The sequence below is a fragment of the Mauremys reevesii genome, linkage group 14 (assembly GCF_016161935.1).
Source record: "Mauremys reevesii isolate NIE-2019 linkage group 14, ASM1616193v1, whole genome shotgun sequence".
Taxonomy (NCBI): Eukaryota; Metazoa; Chordata; order Testudines; family Geoemydidae; genus Mauremys; species Mauremys reevesii.
In genome coordinates, this window is record NC_052636.1 from 15,524,265 (window position 1) to 15,542,937 (window position 18,673).

General features: G+C 66.7%; 3 protein-coding genes across 3 annotated transcripts; 2 read left to right on the plus strand and 1 right to left on the minus strand.

Moving 5' to 3' along the window:
• Positions 1–3,531: 3,531 nt before the first annotated feature.
• Positions 3,532–9,244, plus strand: CXCL16 (C-X-C motif chemokine ligand 16). The gene is made up of 6 exons (XM_039499711.1): positions 3,532–3,672; positions 6,537–6,733; positions 7,472–7,554; positions 7,851–8,132; positions 8,244–8,429; positions 8,887–9,244. The coding sequence occupies exons 1-6, from the start codon at positions 3,532–3,534 to the stop codon at positions 8,922–8,924; spliced, it is 927 nt and encodes a 308-aa protein (XP_039355645.1). The 3' UTR covers positions 8,925–9,244.
• Positions 9,245–9,693: 449 nt separating this feature from the next.
• On the minus strand, positions 9,694–11,787 carry MED11 (mediator complex subunit 11). Its single transcript, XM_039499777.1, has 3 exons — positions 11,632–11,787; positions 10,241–10,371; positions 9,694–10,147 (listed from the first exon to the last, which is right to left on the minus strand). Exons 1-3 carry the CDS (start codon positions 11,756–11,758, stop codon positions 10,010–10,012), a joined length of 396 nt encoding a protein of 131 aa, XP_039355711.1. The 5' UTR covers positions 11,759–11,787; the 3' UTR covers positions 9,694–10,009.
• Positions 11,788–11,827: 40 nt separating this feature from the next.
• Positions 11,828–18,249, plus strand: LOC120381620 (autophagy-related protein 16-like). The gene is made up of 9 exons (XM_039499775.1): positions 11,828–11,933; positions 14,042–14,123; positions 14,292–14,367; positions 14,445–14,518; positions 15,641–15,850; positions 16,023–16,088; positions 16,360–16,417; positions 17,476–17,548; positions 17,635–18,249. Exons 1-9 carry the CDS (start codon positions 11,831–11,833, stop codon positions 17,679–17,681), a joined length of 789 nt encoding a protein of 262 aa, XP_039355709.1. The 5' UTR covers positions 11,828–11,830; the 3' UTR covers positions 17,682–18,249.
• The last annotated feature ends 424 nt before the right edge of the window (positions 18,250–18,673 follow it).

The following is an 18,673-nucleotide window of genomic DNA, read 5'->3' on the forward strand; positions in this document are numbered from 1 at the left end:
AGACTCATAACGGGACAGCATGACTCAGTTTCTACGGGCGGCAGCCACTGCGCACATGCCACCCTGAACGGCCCCAGGTAGATTTCTTATCCAGATTGGAGTCTCCCAAGATCCATTGCCCGTTAAGTGTTTCTTGACTGGGCACTTAACTTGCAAATTCCGTTCCCAAGAAGCCGCCCCAATGCTTCCCTGAGGGTACTGAGAATCACACACCTTGAGATACGAAACATTCCTAACGACTACGAAGCCGACACACACACCCCGACAGCGCAGTCACACCCTCTCCAGGGACACTCACGACTTAATATAAAAAAATAGTTGCAGCTTAGCAGTTTTAAAAAAAAAAACATAAAAATAGAACGTTTTTTTTTGACAAGTCCAGTTCAGTCTCATCCTCTCCTTCTTTCTTCTTTCTTGTCTCAACTGAAGCACCTGAACAAACACAAAAACAAAAAACTACCATCAGCTCAATAAATGTTTTTTCTTTTTTTAATTATAATAATAATAATAGCCTATTCTGTGTTTTCACCTGTTTAATTCTTTCTGAAGCTGAAGCTTGATGCTGATCTTCCCTATGTCCTAAGGGCTGTAAGATACTTATTTCACACAGGACTGTAGGCTCTCATTTGTCTCATTTGATATGAGGACTTTGGAAAGTTTGTTTATCATGCTCAGAAAACTGTTGAGCCAAAGATGGATAAGAACAGAATGAGATGGACAGGAACTTTTTCATGTTCTCTCCTTGACAGCCACCGACTCTGTGTGTCAGCAGAGAGATCAAATATGCGCTCGACTTTTCATCTACCATGAACAAAACTGTCGGTTTGGTTTTAACCGTTTTATTTTGTTCACTATCTTAATAACGAGGTTCATCATTTCTTCACATGCAGCAGGAATGTTTTGAGCGCCAGTGCTTCTGGTGCAAGATGATGCAGTGGTCATCAATCATCTCAGCGACATTTTTTTTAAAAGCAATTTCTGCCTGCTTCTGTGCTCCTCTCTCTGGGCTCATACATACTGCACCATCACACTGGTTGTGGTGTTGTTTCCTTTCCTTTTTTTTTTAGACAACTCAAAACAGTCACAAAATGTCCTGTCCCACGTTTGGCCCTTTATGAGTTCAAGTTTCATCAGTTCTTCCCTGTTCTTCAATCATTTCTCAGTACTGCATATCACAATGTCTGTTCAATATCGTTTACATTTGACTTCTGATATTTTTATGAGCGATTCTTTCATGTATTCTCCGTCTGTGAAGCTTCCCCCTCTCTTACGATCTTCATGAGCTGCAAAAAGCCAGCAGCTGTAGTTGAGTTGAGAGGTTTGATGACTTCTTGAAAGTATATGTTTGCTCTGCTCAACTTTCCGTAAAGTTTTCTCTCTCTTTCTTTCTTTCATCTTCAGTTTTTTGTTTACTTTTCAGAAAATGCTTTGTTTTGAATTGTTCTTTCAACGTTTTTTGTTTTTTGTTTTTTTTTTCCACCACATATCAACACACAGGTAAGCGCGCTTTTTTTGGCAGTGAAGGCAATCTGTCCATCAGAATTAAACTCTTTTCTTCTGAGATTTTCTTTTTTTGGGATGTATTCATGGTTAGCGCAGGTAAGCGAGGAGGCTATAGTGCGATACACACATTTTTTTTGACAAACATTAAAAAAACTTAAAAAAAATTCGATGTTAAGTATCCAACTCGAACTCCAAGATAACTGTGCAAAAATAAACAAATTAAATTAATAAATAACCGTTGTTCTTTTTTTTTTTTTTTTTTTTTTTTGTCAAGGGAGGAGCCACAACAAGGAGGCTACAAAAAAATCGGGGACCACTGTAGTAAATAATCAACGGGCACCACGGCCTAGTGGGTAGAGCACGCGGGAGCACTTCACGGGCCATTCCGTGCCTCGGTTTCCCCGTCCGTGAAGTGGCGCTAATGACACCCACCTGCTTTGTCAAGTGCTTTGAGATCTCTGGATGGGAAGGGCTGTATCCGAGCCGGAAGCCCGGCAACGTTCATCTGGAGAAACCTGCAGCCACATCGATAAACGTGCTCAGCTCTGGCGAAGCCCCCCCGGCCAGCCCAAATTACAGATCACCGCGTGGGCCCAGCTCCCGGACGGGGCGAAGGCTCCGCTCGCTAGGAAGAGAACGAAAACTGCCAAACACGAGGACCGTTGAGGTTTTCAACCCGGATTTTGCAGCCCCCGGAAAGCTAACGGAGCAAATAACTCGGCCATCAGTTTGCAGAGACCTCGAAGATAATAGGTGATTAGTAACCGTCGGCAGGGATTTGTCCAGAACAAATCGTGTCAAACCAACGTGATCGCTTTCTCTGACAGGGTAACAAGCCTTGCGGCTGGGGGGGAAGGGGTAGACGTGGTAAATCTTGACTTTAGTAAAGCTTTTGATACTGTCTAGCACGATCATCTCATAAACAAACTAGGGAAATGCAACTTAGATGGAGCTACTAGAAGGTGGGTGCAAAACTGGTTGGAAAACCGTTCCCAGAGCGTCGTTATCAGTGGTTCACGTTCATGCTGGAAGGACATCACGAGTGGGGTCTGGCGGGGATCGGTTCTGTTCAATATCTTCACCCATGATTTCGATCATGGCACAGACAGGACCCTGATAAAGTTTGTGGCCGATACCAAGCTGGGAGGGGCTGCGAGGGCTTTGGAGGAGAGGGTTAAAATTCAAACTGATCTGGACAAGTGGGAGAAATGGTGTGAAGTAAATAGGATGAAATTCAATAAGGACAAACGCAGGGAGCTCTGCCCCTGCCTCCGGCCGTCCCGGGGTCCCCGGGCGCTGCTCTGGGGCTGCTCCCCACCAAGCCAGGCAGGACTCTGGGAGCCTCCTCTCCCTCGGAGCAGCCTGTCTGCAGGGCAAGAGGCTCCCACGGCTTCACCTCCTGGGTCTCTCCTTGGAGCATTCAGCATCCTCTGCCCCTCCGTGCGCTTCCCCCAGCGAGTCCCCCCGGCGGGGTCCTGGGGGGGCCACAGGGTCCTGCCCCCCCACTGCGCAGTCAGACTCTCAGCCAGCCGGGAGCACAGAGGTTTATTCGATGACAGGAACAGGGTCTAACAGAGCTTGTAGGTACAGAGAATGGGACCCCTCGGCTGGGTCCATTCTGGGGGGCCGTGAGCCAGACCCCCACGTCTGCACTTCACCCCAGCCAGCCCCAGCCAGCTCCAGACTGACCCCCCTCCGGCCCCTCCTCTGCTCAGCCCCTTTCCCCGGCCAGGAGGTCACCTGACCTCTTTGTTCACCCCCCCCTTTAGCATCCCCTTGCAGGGGGGGGGCAGGGCCTGGCCATTAGTTGCCAGGAGACAGAGTGTCGGCCATTAATGTGCACTGGCCCTTTGCTCTGCACCACTCTCACCCCCTGATCCCACCACCTAGCGACTTAAGAAAAATGCCTCGGGGAAACTGAGGCACCCACACAGTATTCAGAGGAAAGGTTAAGAATGGTCCCACTTCGTCACAGCCCCAAGCAACGTTCTCCATTCAGGAAGGACCAATCAGCTGCACAGATACGAAATGGAAAACGACCGCCCGGGAGCGAGGACTGCGGCACAGGATCCGGGGGCCACAGTGGGTCACGAGATAAATGAGAGTCAACAGTGTGACGCCGTTGCAAAGAAACCCAACGTCCTTCTGGGCTGTATGAGCAGGCGTGTTGTGAGCAAGACACGAGGAGTCATTCTCCCGCTCTGCTCGGTGCTGATTCGGCCTCAGCTGGAGTATTGTGTCCAGATCTGGGGGCCGCCGTGCAGGACAGATGTGGACAAACTGGAGAGAGTCCAGAGAAAAGCAACAAAAATGTTGAAAGGTCTAGAGACCATGAGCTGGGAGGGAGGATTGAAGCACTTGGGCTGGTTTAGGCTGGAGAAGAGAAGACTCAGAGGGGACGTGAGAACAGTTTTCAAGGAGGAGGGAGAAACGTTGTTCTTAATCTCTCAGGACAGGACAAGGACCAGGGGCGGTTGAGGTCGGACATCAGGAAACCCTTCCTGGCTGTCGGGGCGGCGAAGCCCTGGGATAAATTGCCCAGGGAGGTCGGGGAATCTCCGCCGTTGGGGATTTTTAAGAGCAGGCTGGACACACACCTCTCAGGGGTGGCAATTGCCGATTTAAACGGCTTTAAACCAACCCACCCTGCTCCCCCGGCCTGCGAACTCCCCCCCCCGGGATGTCTCTACTAATCTGCCCCCCATCCCAGCCCCCTTCACCCCCATCAGGGCCCTGCTATGGGGCACACAGGGGCGGTGCAGGGGAAAGAGGGGGGCGGGAGAGGAGATTGCGGGGGCCGCGCCGGACGCCTCGCGGGCCCAGCTGCCCGGCTCCGAACCCCCCGCACCCAAGGGTGCGTTTTCTCTCCGCTCTCCCCAGCCGGCCCGGAACCACCCCCGCGCCCGGCGCCGGATTAGTCACAGAAAAGCCCCAGGAAACAAAAACAAGAACATGCAACGAGAACAACACAAGCCCCCCCCCCGCCGCCCCCTCGAACTCAGACCAAGCCCCGGTTTTCCCGTCCCTATCCCACCCGGAGCCAGCCAGGTTCCCACGCTCTGCAAAGCCAAACTCTTTTTAAATCCGGTGGGGTTTTTTTTTGGAGGGGGGGTCACTTTTCCTGTGGCTTTTCTGCCCCCACCTGAGCCACAAAAAGCCATTTGGCTCTTAACGAACCCCCCGGCCAGTTAAGGCGGCACCGCGAGAGACGTAACGCCCCAAACCCGGCGAACGCCGAGGGGCAGAGACCCGGGTGGGGCGGGGCCATGGCCCCCACCGGCGAAAGGCGCCTGCTTCCTGGGCCCCGCGCCGTGGGGCGGCCTGTCCCGGAGCCGACAGCCCCGTTTTCAGGGGGTGCCAGTCGCTGGGGCTCGGGGGGGGGGAAGGGAGTTGGGAGGGGTCCTGGGTGGGGTTGGGAATCCCTGGGATCTGGGGACACAGATCTGCAGGGTAAGGGGCAGTTGGGGGTGTTCAGTGGGGCAGGAGGTTGGGGCAGAACCCAGAGTGGGAGGCAGCAGGGGCTATTCGGGGGTATGTTGGGGCAGTCCCAGGGTGGGGAGGCAGTGCCCTGGGGGCCAGTGGAGGAGCTGGGAGGAGTGTGTGGGGTGGATTCCGGGGGCTGCCGGGAGCCGGGGGATTGGAGTCCGGGGGTAGCAGGCAGTGTGGGGACAGGCACAGAGCCGGGGGCAGGCAGTGAGGGGTGTGGCAGGAGCCGGGGGTTGCAGGCGGGGCGGGCAGGGAGCCAGGGGTGGCAGGCGAAGCGACGGGGGCAGGGAGCCAGGGTGGTGGTGGTGGCAGGAGCCGGGGTTGCAGGCGGGGCGGGCAGGAGCCGGGGTGGCAGGCGAAGCGACGGGGGAGCAGGGAGCCAGGGTGGTGGTGGTGGCAGGAGCCGGGGTTGCAGGCGGGGGCAGGGAGCCAGGGTGGTGGTGGTGGCAGGAGCCGGGGTTGCAGGCGGGGGCAGGGAGCCAGGGTGGTGGTGGTGGCAGGAGCCGGGGGTTGCAGGCGGGGGCAGGGAGCCAGGGTGGTGGTGGTGGCAGGGAGCCGGGGGTTGCAGGCGGGGGCAGGAGCCAGGGTGGTGGTGGTGGCAGGAGCCGGGGGTTTGCAGGCGGGGCGGGCAGGGAGCCGGGGGCAGGCAGCGCGGGGGCAGGAGCCGGGGCTGGTGGTGGCAGGCAGCCGTGGGGCACGGAGCCGGGGGCAGGCAGCAAGCGGGGGCAGGGAGCTGTGGAGGGGTGGGTGCCAGACACGGAGCCGGGGGCAGGCAGCAAGCGGTGGGGGCAGGAGCTGTGGGGTGGCGGGTGCCAGACACGGCGCCGGACGCGCCGCCCCCTCCCCGCCCTCCCCGGAAAGTCCCGGGCGGCTCAAAACTTCCCGGCCCCGGACGGGGCGGCCGCAGTTTCGGTTCGTGCCCGGCCCCATGGCAGCGCCCCCCCGGCCCGGAGCGACCCCCGCCCCTGCTGCTGCTGCTGCTGCTGCAGGCCCCCGCCGGGTAAGGGCCCCCCGAGACCCCCCCGGGCCCGGCTCCATCTCCCCCGGGGGGGGCCCCAGCCTCAGACCCGCCCCCGCCCGCTGGAGGTTCTGGGCTAAACCCCCCCCCACTGACCGCCCCAGAGCCCCCCGCTGCCAGTGGGGGTGTGAGTCCCCCCCACCCCTGCGGCCCATCCCTTGCTCCAGCTGGGACCCCCCCAGATCTCTCCCCGGGGGGCTGGGCTGGGACCCCCCACCAGATCTCTCCCCGGAGGGGCTGGGCTGGGACCCCCCCACAGATCTCTCCCCGGGGGCTGGGCTGGGACCCTCCCCCCAGATCTCTCCCCTGGGGGATGGGAACCCCCCCCATATCTCTCCTCAGGGGGGCTGGGACCCTCCCCCCAGATCTCTCCCCAGGCGGGGCTGGGCTGGGACCCCCCCCCAGATCTCTCCCCGGGCTCTGGGCTGGGACACACCCCCCCATATCTCTCCCCGGGGGGGCTGGGACACACACCCCCATATCTCTCCCCGAGGGGGCTGGGCTGGGAACCCCCCCGATCTCTCCCCAGGGGGCTGCGCTGGGTGTATCGGGGGTCAGACCCAACACACCCCCTAACCCCCGTGTCCCCCCCACAGGCTGGGGGAACGAGGGGGGCGCCCTCGGGGGCTGCAAATGCCGGAGGTGGACGAGCCCCCCCGGGGGCCGGCTCCAGGACCTCGCCGACAAGGTGAAGGGCTACCAGGCCTGCGGGGGGCACCTCGTCCGGTACGTACCCCCCCCCCCGCCCTGAATACCCCCCGCCGCCTCCCCCAATGCCCCCTGCCGGCCCATAATCCCCCCTGCTGGCCCGAATGCCCCCGCCTCCAATGCCCCCGCCAGCCTCTAACACCCCGCCACCCTGAATAATCCCCACCCCCAATGCCCCCACCGCCCATAATCCCCTGCCGGCCCGAATGCCCCCACCCTGAATACCCCCACTGGCACATAGTACCCCTGCCGCCCCAATGCCCCCACCGCCTCCCAATGCCCCGGCAGCCCATAATGCCCCGCTGGCCTCTAACACCCCCACTGCCCCCAATGCCCCGCCAGCCCATAATACCCCCACTGCCCCCAATGCCCCACCGCCCATAATCCTCCCGCCTGCCCGAATGCCCCTAACACCTCCCCGCCGGCCCATAACCCCTGCCCCTGCCAGCCCATAATACCCATCACTTCCCCGCCAGCCCGAATCCCCGCTGCCCCCAGCCCCTAACACCTCCTGCTTCCCCCCCCCAGCCCATACTACGCCCCCCAGCCGATGACAAAGTTCTCAAAAAATTCCAGCCCCCCCCATTTCCTGGGGCTGCAAATTCCAGTCCCAGAGACGCCCCCGGACCCCCCCCCCCGGCCAACCCCTCCTCCGCATCCCCACCAAACCTCCCCTGCCAGCCCCACCCCATCCCTCCTGGCTCCGTGGGGCCAGGCCAAATCCTGCCCCCCTCACTTCTGCCCCCTGCCCCCCAGGTTCGAGCTGCCCCGAATACAGATCTGTGGGCTGGCCAGCGCCGACTGGGTGATTGAGCTCCGCCAGCTCTGGGAGAAGAAAGGTGAGTCCGACCCCCAACCCCTCCCGCCCTCTGGATTTTGGGGGCCTGCTGTCCCCCCCTGCAAAAAGGGGGTCCCCATCCACTGCTCTGGGCTGGGGGCCCCAGATCCTACACGTGGGGGTGGGTCTGACGGGCACGGGGGGGCACACGGGGGAAGAGGGGGAGGCCCTGTGCTGGGTGGGCAGGGCAGCATTGCAGTGGGGTGCTGGGGGGTGGAGTTGACACTGTTGGGGGGCAGGGGGGCGAGGGCCCTCCCGTCTGGCCCAGCCAGGTCACCAACTCACCGTGTCCTGCAGAAGCCGGAAGGATTGATGCCCGCCAAGGGGGCGGGGGGCCGGCCCCGAACCCCCCCAACGCGCCCCTGCCCCCCAACGCCCACCCCCCCATGCCCAGCACGGCCCAACCCCCAGAGCCCCACGGACCCACGGCCAGACCCCCAGAGCCCCACGGACCCACAACCAGACCCCTGGAGACCCACGGACCCACGGCCAGCCCCACGGAGCCCCATGGACCCACAGCTGGACCCCCGGAGTCGCATGGACCCACGGCCAGCCCCACGGATGAAGCCATGACCACCGGTGAGCTCACAGCTGGGATTCCCCATGAGGGGGACTCTCCGTGGGGCGGGGATCCCCCAAGGGGGCGGGGATCCCCTCCCCCCAGTTTCTAACCCCCCCTTTGTCTTGCAGACCCCGTTGGGGGGCCCGGCATGGCGCCCCGCAAGGGGGAGGGAGCAGGCGACGGGCCCCCCCCCGCGCAGCCCCGTCCCTACCTCACGGCCGTGCCGGTGCTGCTGGGCATCACCCTGGTGCTGGTGGGGGGCCTGACCTACGTGCTCTGCCGGAGGCGCCGGCGGCCCCCCCAGGGAGACCCAGGTGAGCGGGGCAGCGGGGCTGGGGGGGGCCTGCTTCCCTGGGGGGCTGGGTATTTACCCTGGTTCTGTGCCCCCCTGCACCCCCCACGGCCGATCCACCCCCGGTCTGTGCCCCCCTGCACCCCCCACGGCCGATCCACCCCCACCCCCGGTCTGTGCCCCCCTGCACCCCCCACGGCCGATCCACCCCCATCCCTGGGCTCTGAGCCCCTCCAGCTCATTTTCATAGACACCCCCCAACTGTGCCCCATCTCTGCCCAGTCTTGTCCCCCCACTGCTGGGCCCCCCAACTAATCCCCTGGACCCAGGGCCTGGGGGTTGTTTCCCCTCCCGATTTACCCCCCCCCCATGCCCGCTCTCCTGCTACCTGTGGGGAGCTCCCTGGAGGGGGCCCTGGCCGGGCTGGGTTGGGGGGTCCTTGGATTGCTCTTACCCCCCCGTTTTATCACCCCCCCCAGGCACCGGGAGGCTGTACTACCCCTGCGAGCTGGGCTGACGGACGGCTGCCCAGACGAACGGACCCCAGCGCCCCGATCCCCGCTGATTTCCTGGGCGGTGGGGGGGTGATGGTACGCAGGGGAGGGGGGAGAGGGTTTGGGGGTCTAACACCCAGCCCCCCCACATGATGAAGGACCCCGGCTCCAGGGGGGGCTCCCCCCGCAGAGCTGCGCCCCGCACTAAGCTAATCTCTAACCACGGACGAGGTACGCTGGCTCTGGGGAGACGCACGCGTCCTGCCCCCGCCCCCCCAGAGCCCCCACTAATTTATTCCCCTTGTACTGCGTGTCAGAGCTTTAATACACAGGTTTCTAGGAGGCTGCGTCTGGTTATTCAGGGGGGGTGGTACGGTTTTGGGGTGTCCCCCCCGGCAGCTCCCAGATCCCTGCATTTGTGCCCGGGGGGGGGCTCTCCGAGGCTCTCTCTGGGGGGAGGGGGCGGCACCTGGAACTGCCCTGAACCCCCAGCGTGCAAGGGGACCCCCCCCGAGACTGATGGGGGGGCAACTCTGGAGAGAGGAACCCCCCCATCCCCCCCAGCTACCAGACACTTTCACTTCCTCTGTGCGGAGGCCGGAGCGGGGGCGGGATCGGTGTGGAGCCGGGACGTCTCTGTCTGTGTGTGTGTGGGGGGGAGGGGTTGGGATTTACACTGGGGGGAGACCCACATGGGGGGCTCCCTGCTCCTGCACTTCCACGCGTGGGGCTGCCCCACTGCCGGCTCCTGCCCCATCCACCCCCCGACAGAGGTGCTCAGCGTGGGACAAATTGGGTATTTTCCCCTTTTATTTAACACAGGCAGTAGGAAAAACAGCCCCCGCCGCCCCCCGAGCCGAGAGTCGGTGACTGTGTGGGTCAGAGCATGTTCCCGGTACGCCCGGGGGGTGGGGGTGGGGACACCGGTCCATACGTTGGAGCGTGGCCCGGCCGCCGTGTCGATCCCATGTCACGCCACGCCAGGCCTGAGATCCCGTGTCATCCCAGCGCGTGCTGCGGCGTGTCCCGGGGCGTGTCCGACGTGCCCGGCGGCGATCCCGTGTCCTTGGCGTGTCCTTGGCGTGTGCCGAGCTCCCGGCGGCGCCCCCTACTGCTCCAGCATGTGCTCGCAGGTGCGGGCCAGCTCCCCCAGCTTCACCCGGGCGTAGTCGACCCGGTTGAGCGCCATCTGGCAGCCCTTGCGGGCCGAGTAGCTGGAGCCTTCGTGGGGCTGCCCCGTGGCCACCTGTGTGGGGGGGAGACGGCAGAGAGAGGGGGTGAGCCCGAGTGACACCCCCCCGGGCCGGCCTCGCCCCCCACCCCGGCCCCGCCCCCTTACCTGGGTGAGGTAGCGGATCTGGCCCGACAGCTCCGACTCCACCTTCTGCACGGAGGCGGTGAACTGGGCGGCCTGACGCTCCAGCAGCCGCTCGTTGGGCTTCTCCTTCGACAGCTCCAGGATCACGTTCCCTGGGGGGTGAGGGGGCGCCCCGATAACTCCCCCCTCCTGCACGGGGGGGGAGGGGGAGCCTGGTCCCAAAGCGCCCCCCTGTTCTGGGCCTGACGCGCCGGCTGGATCCGCCCCAGCACCCTGCCCCGCCCCAGGGGATCCCCCGGCTCCCCCTCCCGGGAATCCCCAGTCCCCAGGATCCCCAGCTCCCCATCCCGGGAATCCCCAGTCCCAGGATCCCCAGCACCCTGCCCGCCCCAGGATCCCCGGCTCCCCTCTCCCGGGAATCCCCAGTCCCCAGGATCCCCCAGCACCCTGCCCTGCCCCAGGGGATCCCCCAGCGCCCCCCCGGGAATCCCCCAGTCCCCGGGATCCCCAGCTCCCCCTCCCGGGAATCCCCAGTCCCCGGGATCCCCAGCACCCCTGCCCCACCCCAGGATCCCCGGCTCCTGCCCCGCCCCAGGATCCCCAGCTCCCCATCCCGGGAATCCCCAGTCCCCCAGGATCCCCCAGCACCCTGCCCTGCCCCAGGGGATCCCCCAGCTCCCCATCCCCGGGGGAATCCCCCAGTCCCCCCCAGGGATCCCCCAGCACCCCGGCCCCGCCCCAGGATCCCCAGCTCCCCATCCCGGGAATCCCCAGTCCCCAGGATCCCCAGCATCCCTGCCGCCCCAGGATCCCCGGCTCCCCCTCCCGGGAATCCCCAGTCCCCAGGATCCCCAGCACCCTGCCCGCCCCAGGATCCCCAGCTCCCCTCGGAATCCCCAGTCCCCGGGATCCCCAGCTCCCCTCCCGGGAATCCCCAGTCCCCAGGATCCCCAGAACCCCTGCCCCGCCCCAGGGATCCCCGGCCCTGCCCCGCCCCAGGATCCCCAGCTCCCCATCCCGGGAATCCCCAGTCCCCCAGGGATTCCCTGCCCCGCCCACGCCCTGCAGCCTGGCCCCGCCCCACCCTTTAGCCCCGCCCCCACCCCGGCTGCCAGGACACGCCCCTGGCCGTTAGCCACGCCCTGGCCCCGCCCACCCTTTAGCCACGCCCCACCCCTGCTGCCAGGACACGCCCCTGGCCGTTAGCCCCGCCCGCGCCCTGCAGCCTGGCCCCGCCCCGCCCTTTAGCCCCGCCCCACCCCTGCTGCCAGGACACGCCCCTGGCCGTTAGCCCCGCCCCGCGCCCTCCAGCCTGGCCCCGCCCGCCCTTTAGCCCCGCCCCACCCCTGCTGCCAGGCCCCGCCCCTGGCCGTTAGCCCCGCCCGCGCTCCGCGGCCAGGCCCCGCCCCTACCCGCGCTCTGCAGCGAGGCGCCGATCTCGCGCTCCAGCTCCTCCAGGACCCGCAGCCGCTCGTTGGCGACGCTGTAGGTGGCCATGGCCCCGCGCGCGCCGGCCCGGCCCGGCCCCTCTCCGCGCATGCGCCGGCCGGCTCCGCCCCCTCCCCCTCCGGCGCTACATCTGCTCGCGGCAGCGCACGTGACCCGGAAGCGATGGAGGGGGCGGGGCCCGGCCCGGCCTGGAGGAGCCACGTGCGCCGGGAGCTGGAGCGGCGCGAGCGCCAGACGCGGCGGCTGCGGGGCCTGGTGCAGAGCCGTGAGCGGGGGGGCGGGGCCTGAACCAGGGGGCGGGGCCCGGTGCAGAGCCGTGAGCGGGGAGGCGGGGCCTGAACCAGGGGCGGGGCCTGAACCAGGGGGCGGGGCCTGGTGCAGAGCCGTGAGCGGGGGCGGGGCCAGAGCGGGGGGCGGGGCCTGAACCGGGGCGGGGCCTGAACCGGGGGCGGGGCCTGGTGCAGAGCCGTGAGCGGGGCGGGGCCTGAACCAGGGGCGGGGCCTGGTGCAGAGCCGTGAGCAGGGGCGGGGCCTGAACCAGGGCGGGGCCTGGTGCAGAGCCGTGAGCGGGGCGGGGCCAGAGCGGGGCGGGGCCTGGTGCAGAGCCGTGAGCGGGGAGCGGGGCCTGAACCAGGGGCGGGGCCGTGAGCGGGGGCGGGGCCTGGTGCAGAGCCGTGAGCGGGGCGGGGCCTGAACCAGGGGCGGGGCCTGGTGCAGAGCCGTGAGCGGGGAGCGGGGCCTGAACCAGGGGCGGGGCCAGAGCGGGGCGGGGCCTGGTGCAGAGCCGTGAGCGGGGCGGGGCCTGAACCAGGGGCGGGGCCTGGTGCAGAGCCGTGAGCGGGGCGGGGCCAGAGCGGGGCGGGGCCTGGTGCAGAGCCGTGAGCGGGAGCGGGGCCTGAACCAGGGGGCGGGGCCGTGAGCGGGGGGGCGGGGCCATGAGTTGGGGGCACAGCAGAGTCCTGGCTCCCAGCCCCTGCTCTAACCCACCAGCCCCACTCCTCCCAGAGCCGGGCAGAGAACCCAGGAGTCCTGGCTCCCAGCCCCTGCTCTAACCCACCAGCCCCCACTGCCCTCCCAGAGCCAGGCGAGAACCCAGGAGTCCTGGCTCCCAGGCCCCCCTGCTCTGACCCACCAGCCCCCACTCCCCTCCCAGGGCCGGGGAGAGAACCCAGGAGTCCTGGCTCCCAGGCCCCCCCCCGCTCTAACCCACCAGCCCCACTCCTCCCAGAGCCGGGCAGAGAACCCAGGAGTCCTGGCTCCCAGCTCCAACCACCAGCCCTCACTCCCCTCCCAGAGCCGGGGAGAGAACCCAGGAATCCTGGCTCCCAGCCCCCCCTGCTCTGACCCACCAGCCCCCCCTCCCCTCCCAGAGCCGGGGAGAGAACCCAGGAGTCCTGGCTCCCAGCCCCCCTGCTCTGACCCACCAGCCCCAACTCCCCTCCCAGAACCAGCGAGAGAACCCAGGAGTCCTGGCTCCCAGCCCCCCTGCTCTAACCACCAGCCCCTACTGCCCTCCCAGCGCTGGGGAGAGAACCCAGGAGTCCTGGCTCCCAGTCCCCTGCTCTAACCCACCAGCCCCCACTCCTCCCAGAGCCGGGAGAGAACCCAGGAGTCCTGGCTCCCGGCCCCCTGCTCTAACCCACCAGCCCCACTCCTCCCAGAGCCGGGCAGAGAACCCAGGAGTCCTGGCTCCCAGCCCCTGCTCTAACCCACCAGCCCCACTCCTCCCAGAGCCAGGCAGAGAACCCAGGAGTCCTGGCTCACAGCCCCCCTGCTCTCACCCACCAGCCCCCACTCCCCTCCCAGAGCCTGGGAGAGAACCCAGGAGTCCTGGCTCCCAGCCCCCTGCTCTAACCCACCAGCCCCACTCCTCCCAGAGCCGGGCAGAGAACCCAGGAGTCCTGGCTCCCAGCTCCAACCACCAGCCCTCACTCCTCCCAGAGCCGGGAGAGAACCCAGGCGTCCTGGCTCCCCGCCCCCTCGGCTCGACCCCCCCCGCCCCCCCTCCCCTCCCAGAGCCGGGGAGAGAACCCAGGAGTCCTGGCTCCCAGCCCCCCCCCCTGCTCTGACCCACCAGCCCCCACTCGCCTCCTAGCGCCGGGGAGAGAACCCAGGAGTCCGGGCTCCCAGCCCCCCGCTCTAACCACCAGCCCCCACTCCCCTCCCAGCTCCAGGGAGAGAACCCAGGAGTCCTGGCTCCCCGCCCCCTGCTCTGACCCACCAGCCCCACTCCTCCCAGCACCGGGGAGAAAACCCAGGAGTCCAGGCTCCCAGCCCCCCTGCTCTGACCCACCAGCCCCCACTCCCCTCCCAGAGCCGGGGAGAGAACCCAGGAGTCCAGGCTCCCAGCCCCTCCCCTTTCTTCACTTACAGATGAGAAACTCCTGGAGCGCAGGGAGCTGGAGCGGCTGTTGGCAGAGAAACTTCAGCTGGAGCCCGGGACCCAGGAATCCAGGTGAAGCTGGGACCATAATCCTCTGCTCCCTGGGGTGCAGTTAGGGAGTGAGGGGCACCGGCAGAGCTGGGGGGCAGGGCTGGGCTGGCAGGGGCTGTGGATCGGGAGTGAGGGGCGCTGCAGAGCCGTGGGGGGGCTGTGACCCAGTCCCCCCTTCGTGCCCCCCAGGACCCCCCTGGAGCTGGCATCCCTGCAGCTGCAGCAGGCGGTGGAGCTGGCGGAGCTACGGGGGGCTCAGGAGGAGGTGAGTCGGGGGGGCACCGTGGTGGGGGGGGAGCAGCGTCCATGGCACTAACCCCCCCCCGTGTCTCCCCCCTGTAGCTGGCCCAGAGCGCGTCCCATCTGCGCGATGCCCTGAAACGCAGCGAGGCCGATTGCCGGGAGCAGCGGGCAAGGTGAGCCCCCGATTCCCTGCCCCCGTGTCCCCCCTCTCCCGGCCCTGGGGGGCTCTAACCCGCCGGCGTCTCTCCCCCAGGGCAGGACGCTGTGCCCGGGAGCAGCGGGCCAGGTGCCCCCCCTCTCCCCGCCCTGGGGGGCTCTAACCCGCCGGTGTCTCTCCCCCCAGGGCAGGGCGCTGTGCCCGGGAGCAGCGGGCCAGGTGCCCCCCCTCTCCCGGCCCTGGAGGGCTCTAACCCGCCGGCGTCTCTCCCCCCCAGGGCGGGGCGCTGTGCCCGGGAGCAGCGGGCCAGGTGCCCCCCTTCTCCCCGCCCTGGGGGGCTCTAACCCGCCGGCGTCTCTCCCCCCAGGGTGGGGCGCTGTGCCCGGGAGCAGCGGGCCAGGTGCCCCCCCGATCCCGGCCCTGGGGGGCTCTAACCCGCCGGCGTCTCTCCCCCCAGGGCGGGGCGCTGTGCCCGGGAGCAGCGGGCCAGGTGCCCCCCTGATCCCGGCCCTGGGGGGCTCTAACCCGCCGGCGTCTCTCCCCCAGGGTGGGGCGCTGTGCCCGGGAGAAGAGGGCCAGGTGTCCCCGATCCCGGCCCTGGGGGCTCTAACCCGCGTCTCCCCCAGGGCGGGCGCTGTGCCCGGGAGCAGCGGGCCAGGTGCCCCCGATCCCGGCCCTGGGGGCTCTAACCCGCCCGTCTCTCCCCAGGGCAGGGCGCTGTGCCCGGGAGCAGCGGGCCAGGTGCCCCCTCTCCCGGCCCTGGGGCTCTAACCTGCCGCGTCTCCCCCAGGGCGGGGCGCTGTGCCCGGGAGCAGCGGGCCAGGTGCCCCCCCGATCCCGGCCCTGGGGGGCTCTAACCCGCCGGCGTCTCTCCCCCCAGGGCAGGGCGCTGTGCCCGGGAGCAGCGGGCCAGGTGCCCCCCCGATCCCGGCCCTGGGGGCTAACCCGCCGGCGTCTCTCCCCAGGGCGCTGTGCCCGGGAGCAGTGGGCCAGGTGTCCCCCCCATCCCCGCCCTGGGGGGCTCTAACCCGCCGGCGTCTCTCCCCCAGGGCGGGGCGCTGTGCCCGGGAGCAGCGGGCCAGGTGCCCCCCCTCTCCCGGCCCTGGGGGGCTCTAACCCGCCGGCGTCTCTCCCCCAGGGCGGGGCGCTGTGCCCGGGAGCTGGCGGGGCTCTCGGGGCGCTGCCAGGAGCTGCAGGCCCGGCTGTGGGAGCGGGGCCAGGAGGCCGAGGGGCTGCGGGCGGCGCTGGGGGCGGTGCTGCGGGCGCGGGAGCAGCTCGAGGCCCGGTGGGTGCAGGAGAAGCAGCTGGAGGCGCAGAGGGTGAACGAGGCCAATGCCCGGGAGGAAAGGTGCGTCCCCCCCCCCCCAGGCAAAGCCCCCCCGACCAGGCACGGCTCCCCCACGTGCCCTCCCTGCCTTGAGCACGGACAGCCACTTCTCCACCCCACCCCCGCGCAGGGAAATGAGGCGAGCCCTGTGCCCCCGGCTGAGCACCCCTACCTGTCTCTCTGTGCCCCGCAGGTACCGGAACCAGGTGTCTCGGCTGCACCAGAAGCTGGAGAGGCTGCGGCTGGGAGGAACGGCTGGGTAATGCCCCCATATCCTGGCATGGCCCCTGCTTCCACCCCTGCCCTGGCATGCCCCCCCTTACCATGAACACCACACCTGTCCCTCAGATCCGCCCCCCCCATAACCTCCCCCCGCCCTGCCCAGCTGGGCTGGCGGCAGCCTGGACACCCCACCCCAGAGACAGCTGCATTTGGGGGCCTGGTGAGCAGTCCCCCCTCCTGTCCAGGCCCAGGCTGGGAGGGAGGGGCTGGGTGTGTACCCCCAAATTAACACACTTCCCCCCACCCAGACCCCCCTGGCTGGGCGCGGAGCTGGTGATGAGTGAAAACACGTCCTGCGAGGAGCTGGTGAGAGCGGAGCGGGGGCTGGTGGGTTAGAGCAGGGGGGGCTGGGAGCCAGGACTCCTGGGTTCTCTCCCCGGCTGTGGGAGGGGAGTGGGGGCTGGTGGGTCAGAGCAGGGGGGCTGGGAGCCAGGACTCCTGGGTTCTCTCCCCAGCTCTGGGAAGGGAGTGGGGGCTGGTGGGTCAGAGCAGGGGGGGCTGGGAGCCAGGATTCCTGGGTTCTCTCCCCGGCTGTGGGAGGGGAGTGGGGGCTGGTGGGTCAGAGCAGGGGGGCTGGGAGCCAGGACTCCTGGGTTCTCTCCCTGGCTCTGGGAGGGAGTGGGGGCTGGTGGGTGAAGGGAGCTGGGAGCCAGGACTCCTGGGTTCTCTCCCTGGCTTTGGGAGGGAGTGGGGGCTGGTGGTTAGAGCAGAGGGGCTGGGAGCCAGGACTCCTGGGTTCTCTCCCAGGCTCTGGGAGGAAGCGGGGGCTGGTGGGTGGAGGGAGCTGGGAGCCAGGACTCCTGGGTTCTCTCCCTGGCTTTGGGAGGGAGTGGGGGCTGGTGGTTAGAGCAGGGGGGCTGGGAGCCAGGACTCCTGGGTTCTCTCCTCGGCTCTGGGAGGGAGTGGGACCTGGGGGGTGAGAGCAGACGGGGTAGGAGACAGGACTCCTGGGTTCCCTCCCCGGCTCTGGGAGTGGGACCTGGGGGGTGAGAACAGAGGGGGTAGGAGCCAGGACTCCTGGGTTCTCTCCCTGGCTCTGGGAGGGGCATGGGGGGTCAGAGCAGAGGGGGTAGGAGCCAGGACTCCTGGGTTCTCTCCCCGGCTCTGTGAGGGGAGTGGGGGCTGGTGGGTGGAGGGGGCTGGGAGCCAGGACTCCTGGGTTCTCTCCCTGGCTCTGGGAGGGGAGTGGGGGCTGGTGGGTGGAGGGGGCTGGGAGCCAGGACTCCTGGGTTCTCTCCCTGGCTCTGGGAGGGAGTGCGGGCTGGGGGGTGAGAGCAGACAGGGTAGGAGCCAGGACTCCTGGGTTCTGTGCCCAGCGTCAGGAGGATTTTGGGGTCCCACGGTTTGTCTTCTGTCCCCCCCAGGCAGCAGTGGGGCTGGGTGCCGGGGGCAGCTCATCCCCTGGGAGAGGAGGAGAACCGGATGGCGAGGGACCAGGTAAGAGGAGTTGCCCCCCCCACTGTCCCCTTTTCTCCCAGCCGGGTTTTCACCCCAATTGTCCCCCTGCCCCTTTGTCGTTCCAGATCCGGTGCCTGGACCCGCTGCTGAGCTGGACGGAGCCGCCCCCTAAGTGGCTGCAGCGGGGACCCCCGTTCCTGGGAGCATTGGGGTGTCTGCGTGTGTCGGGCTCCAGATCTGCCCTGCCCCCCCCCATTCCCACAAGGCTCATTCACCCCCCCTCGTATGCAAACGCTGCCTCCCGCTCATGTCTAGCTTTGAATATGCATTGTGCTCATTTGCATAAATGCTCCCGTTCCCCTGGAGAGGCTGCCTGGTGTGTGGGCCTCCCGCTGCCGCTCTACCCCCCAGAGCCGCGCTCTATGGTTGTGGGGCAACTGTCTAGGGCCCTGGCTTCAGCCCAGACCCCCATTCCAACCATAGAGCTGAGGCCTAGCCAGGCGCCTGCCTATGGCCCAGGGCTGGGGAGGTGACGCTCTAGCCAATGTCTCTGTGGTCAGGGGAGGCCTAGTGCAGTCCTCCAGGCCTGTTGCCATAGAGATGCAGGCCAGAGTGCCTCCTTGAGCAGCATCTCCACGGTGATGAGACAGTTCTAGCCCTGGCTGAGTCCTCCAGGTCCACCACCATAGAGTCCCAGGCAGAGTGTCGCCACCCACAGACCCTGATCATAGAGATGGAGGGGGGAGCGCATGAGCCTCCACCCAGAGCACGGCAGCCGAGAGTGGTGGCTGAAGCCAGGGCCGCTCTAGCTGCAGTCGTTAGGACTCTATGGTTAGCACCATAGAGAGGAGGCCTTTGCCTTTCAGGGAGGGGTACACTCTAGGCAGGGGGGGTGGTTAGTCCTCCAGGATGTAGAGATGAGCTTAGAAACCCTCTCTCCCCCCTACCTCTGTGGCTGAGATGCAGCCACCTCTGGGGCGGGGCGGCCGGTTACCCAGGGACCCCTCGCCCGGCGCTGAGATGCAGCCACCTCTGGGGCGGGGCGGCCGGTTACCCAGAGACCCGTCGCTGAGATGCAGCCACCTCTGGGGCGGGGCGGCCGGTTACCCAGAGACCCGTCGCTGAGATGCAGCCACCTCTGGGGCGGGGCGGCCGGTTACCCAG

Coding starts and splice junctions, on each gene's coding strand:
- CXCL16 (XM_039499711.1), top strand. CDS start 3,532: ATGGAAAACGACCGCCCGGGAGCGAGGACTGCGGCACAGGATCCGGGG. Junction 3,673..6,536: donor GCTGTATGAGCAGGCGTGTT/GTGAGCAAGACA, acceptor ATCTCTCCCCAG/GGGGCTGCGCTGGGTGTATC. Junction 8,133..8,243: donor GGATGAAGCCATGACCACCG/GTGAGCTCACAG, acceptor TTTGTCTTGCAG/ACCCCGTTGGGGGGCCCGGC.
- MED11 (XM_039499777.1), bottom strand. CDS start 11,758: ATGCGCGGAGAGGGGCCGGGCCGGGCCGGCGCGCGCGGGGCCATGGCC. Junction 10,372..11,631: donor CGCCTCGCTGCAGAGCGCGG/GTAGGGGCGGGG, acceptor CTCACCCCCCAG/GGAACGTGATCCTGGAGCTG. Junction 10,148..10,240: donor AGATCCGCTACCTCACCCAG/GTAAGGGGGCGG, acceptor CCCCCCACACAG/GTGGCCACGGGGCAGCCCCA.
- LOC120381620 (XM_039499775.1), top strand. CDS start 11,831: ATGGAGGGGGCGGGGCCCGGCCCGGCCTGGAGGAGCCACGTGCGCCGG. Junction 14,124..14,291: donor CCCGGGACCCAGGAATCCAG/GTGAAGCTGGGA, acceptor CGTGCCCCCCAG/GACCCCCCTGGAGCTGGCAT. Junction 14,519..15,640: donor TGCCGGGAGCAGCGGGCAAG/GTGAGCCCCCGA, acceptor TCTCTCCCCCAG/GGCGGGGCGCTGTGCCCGGG.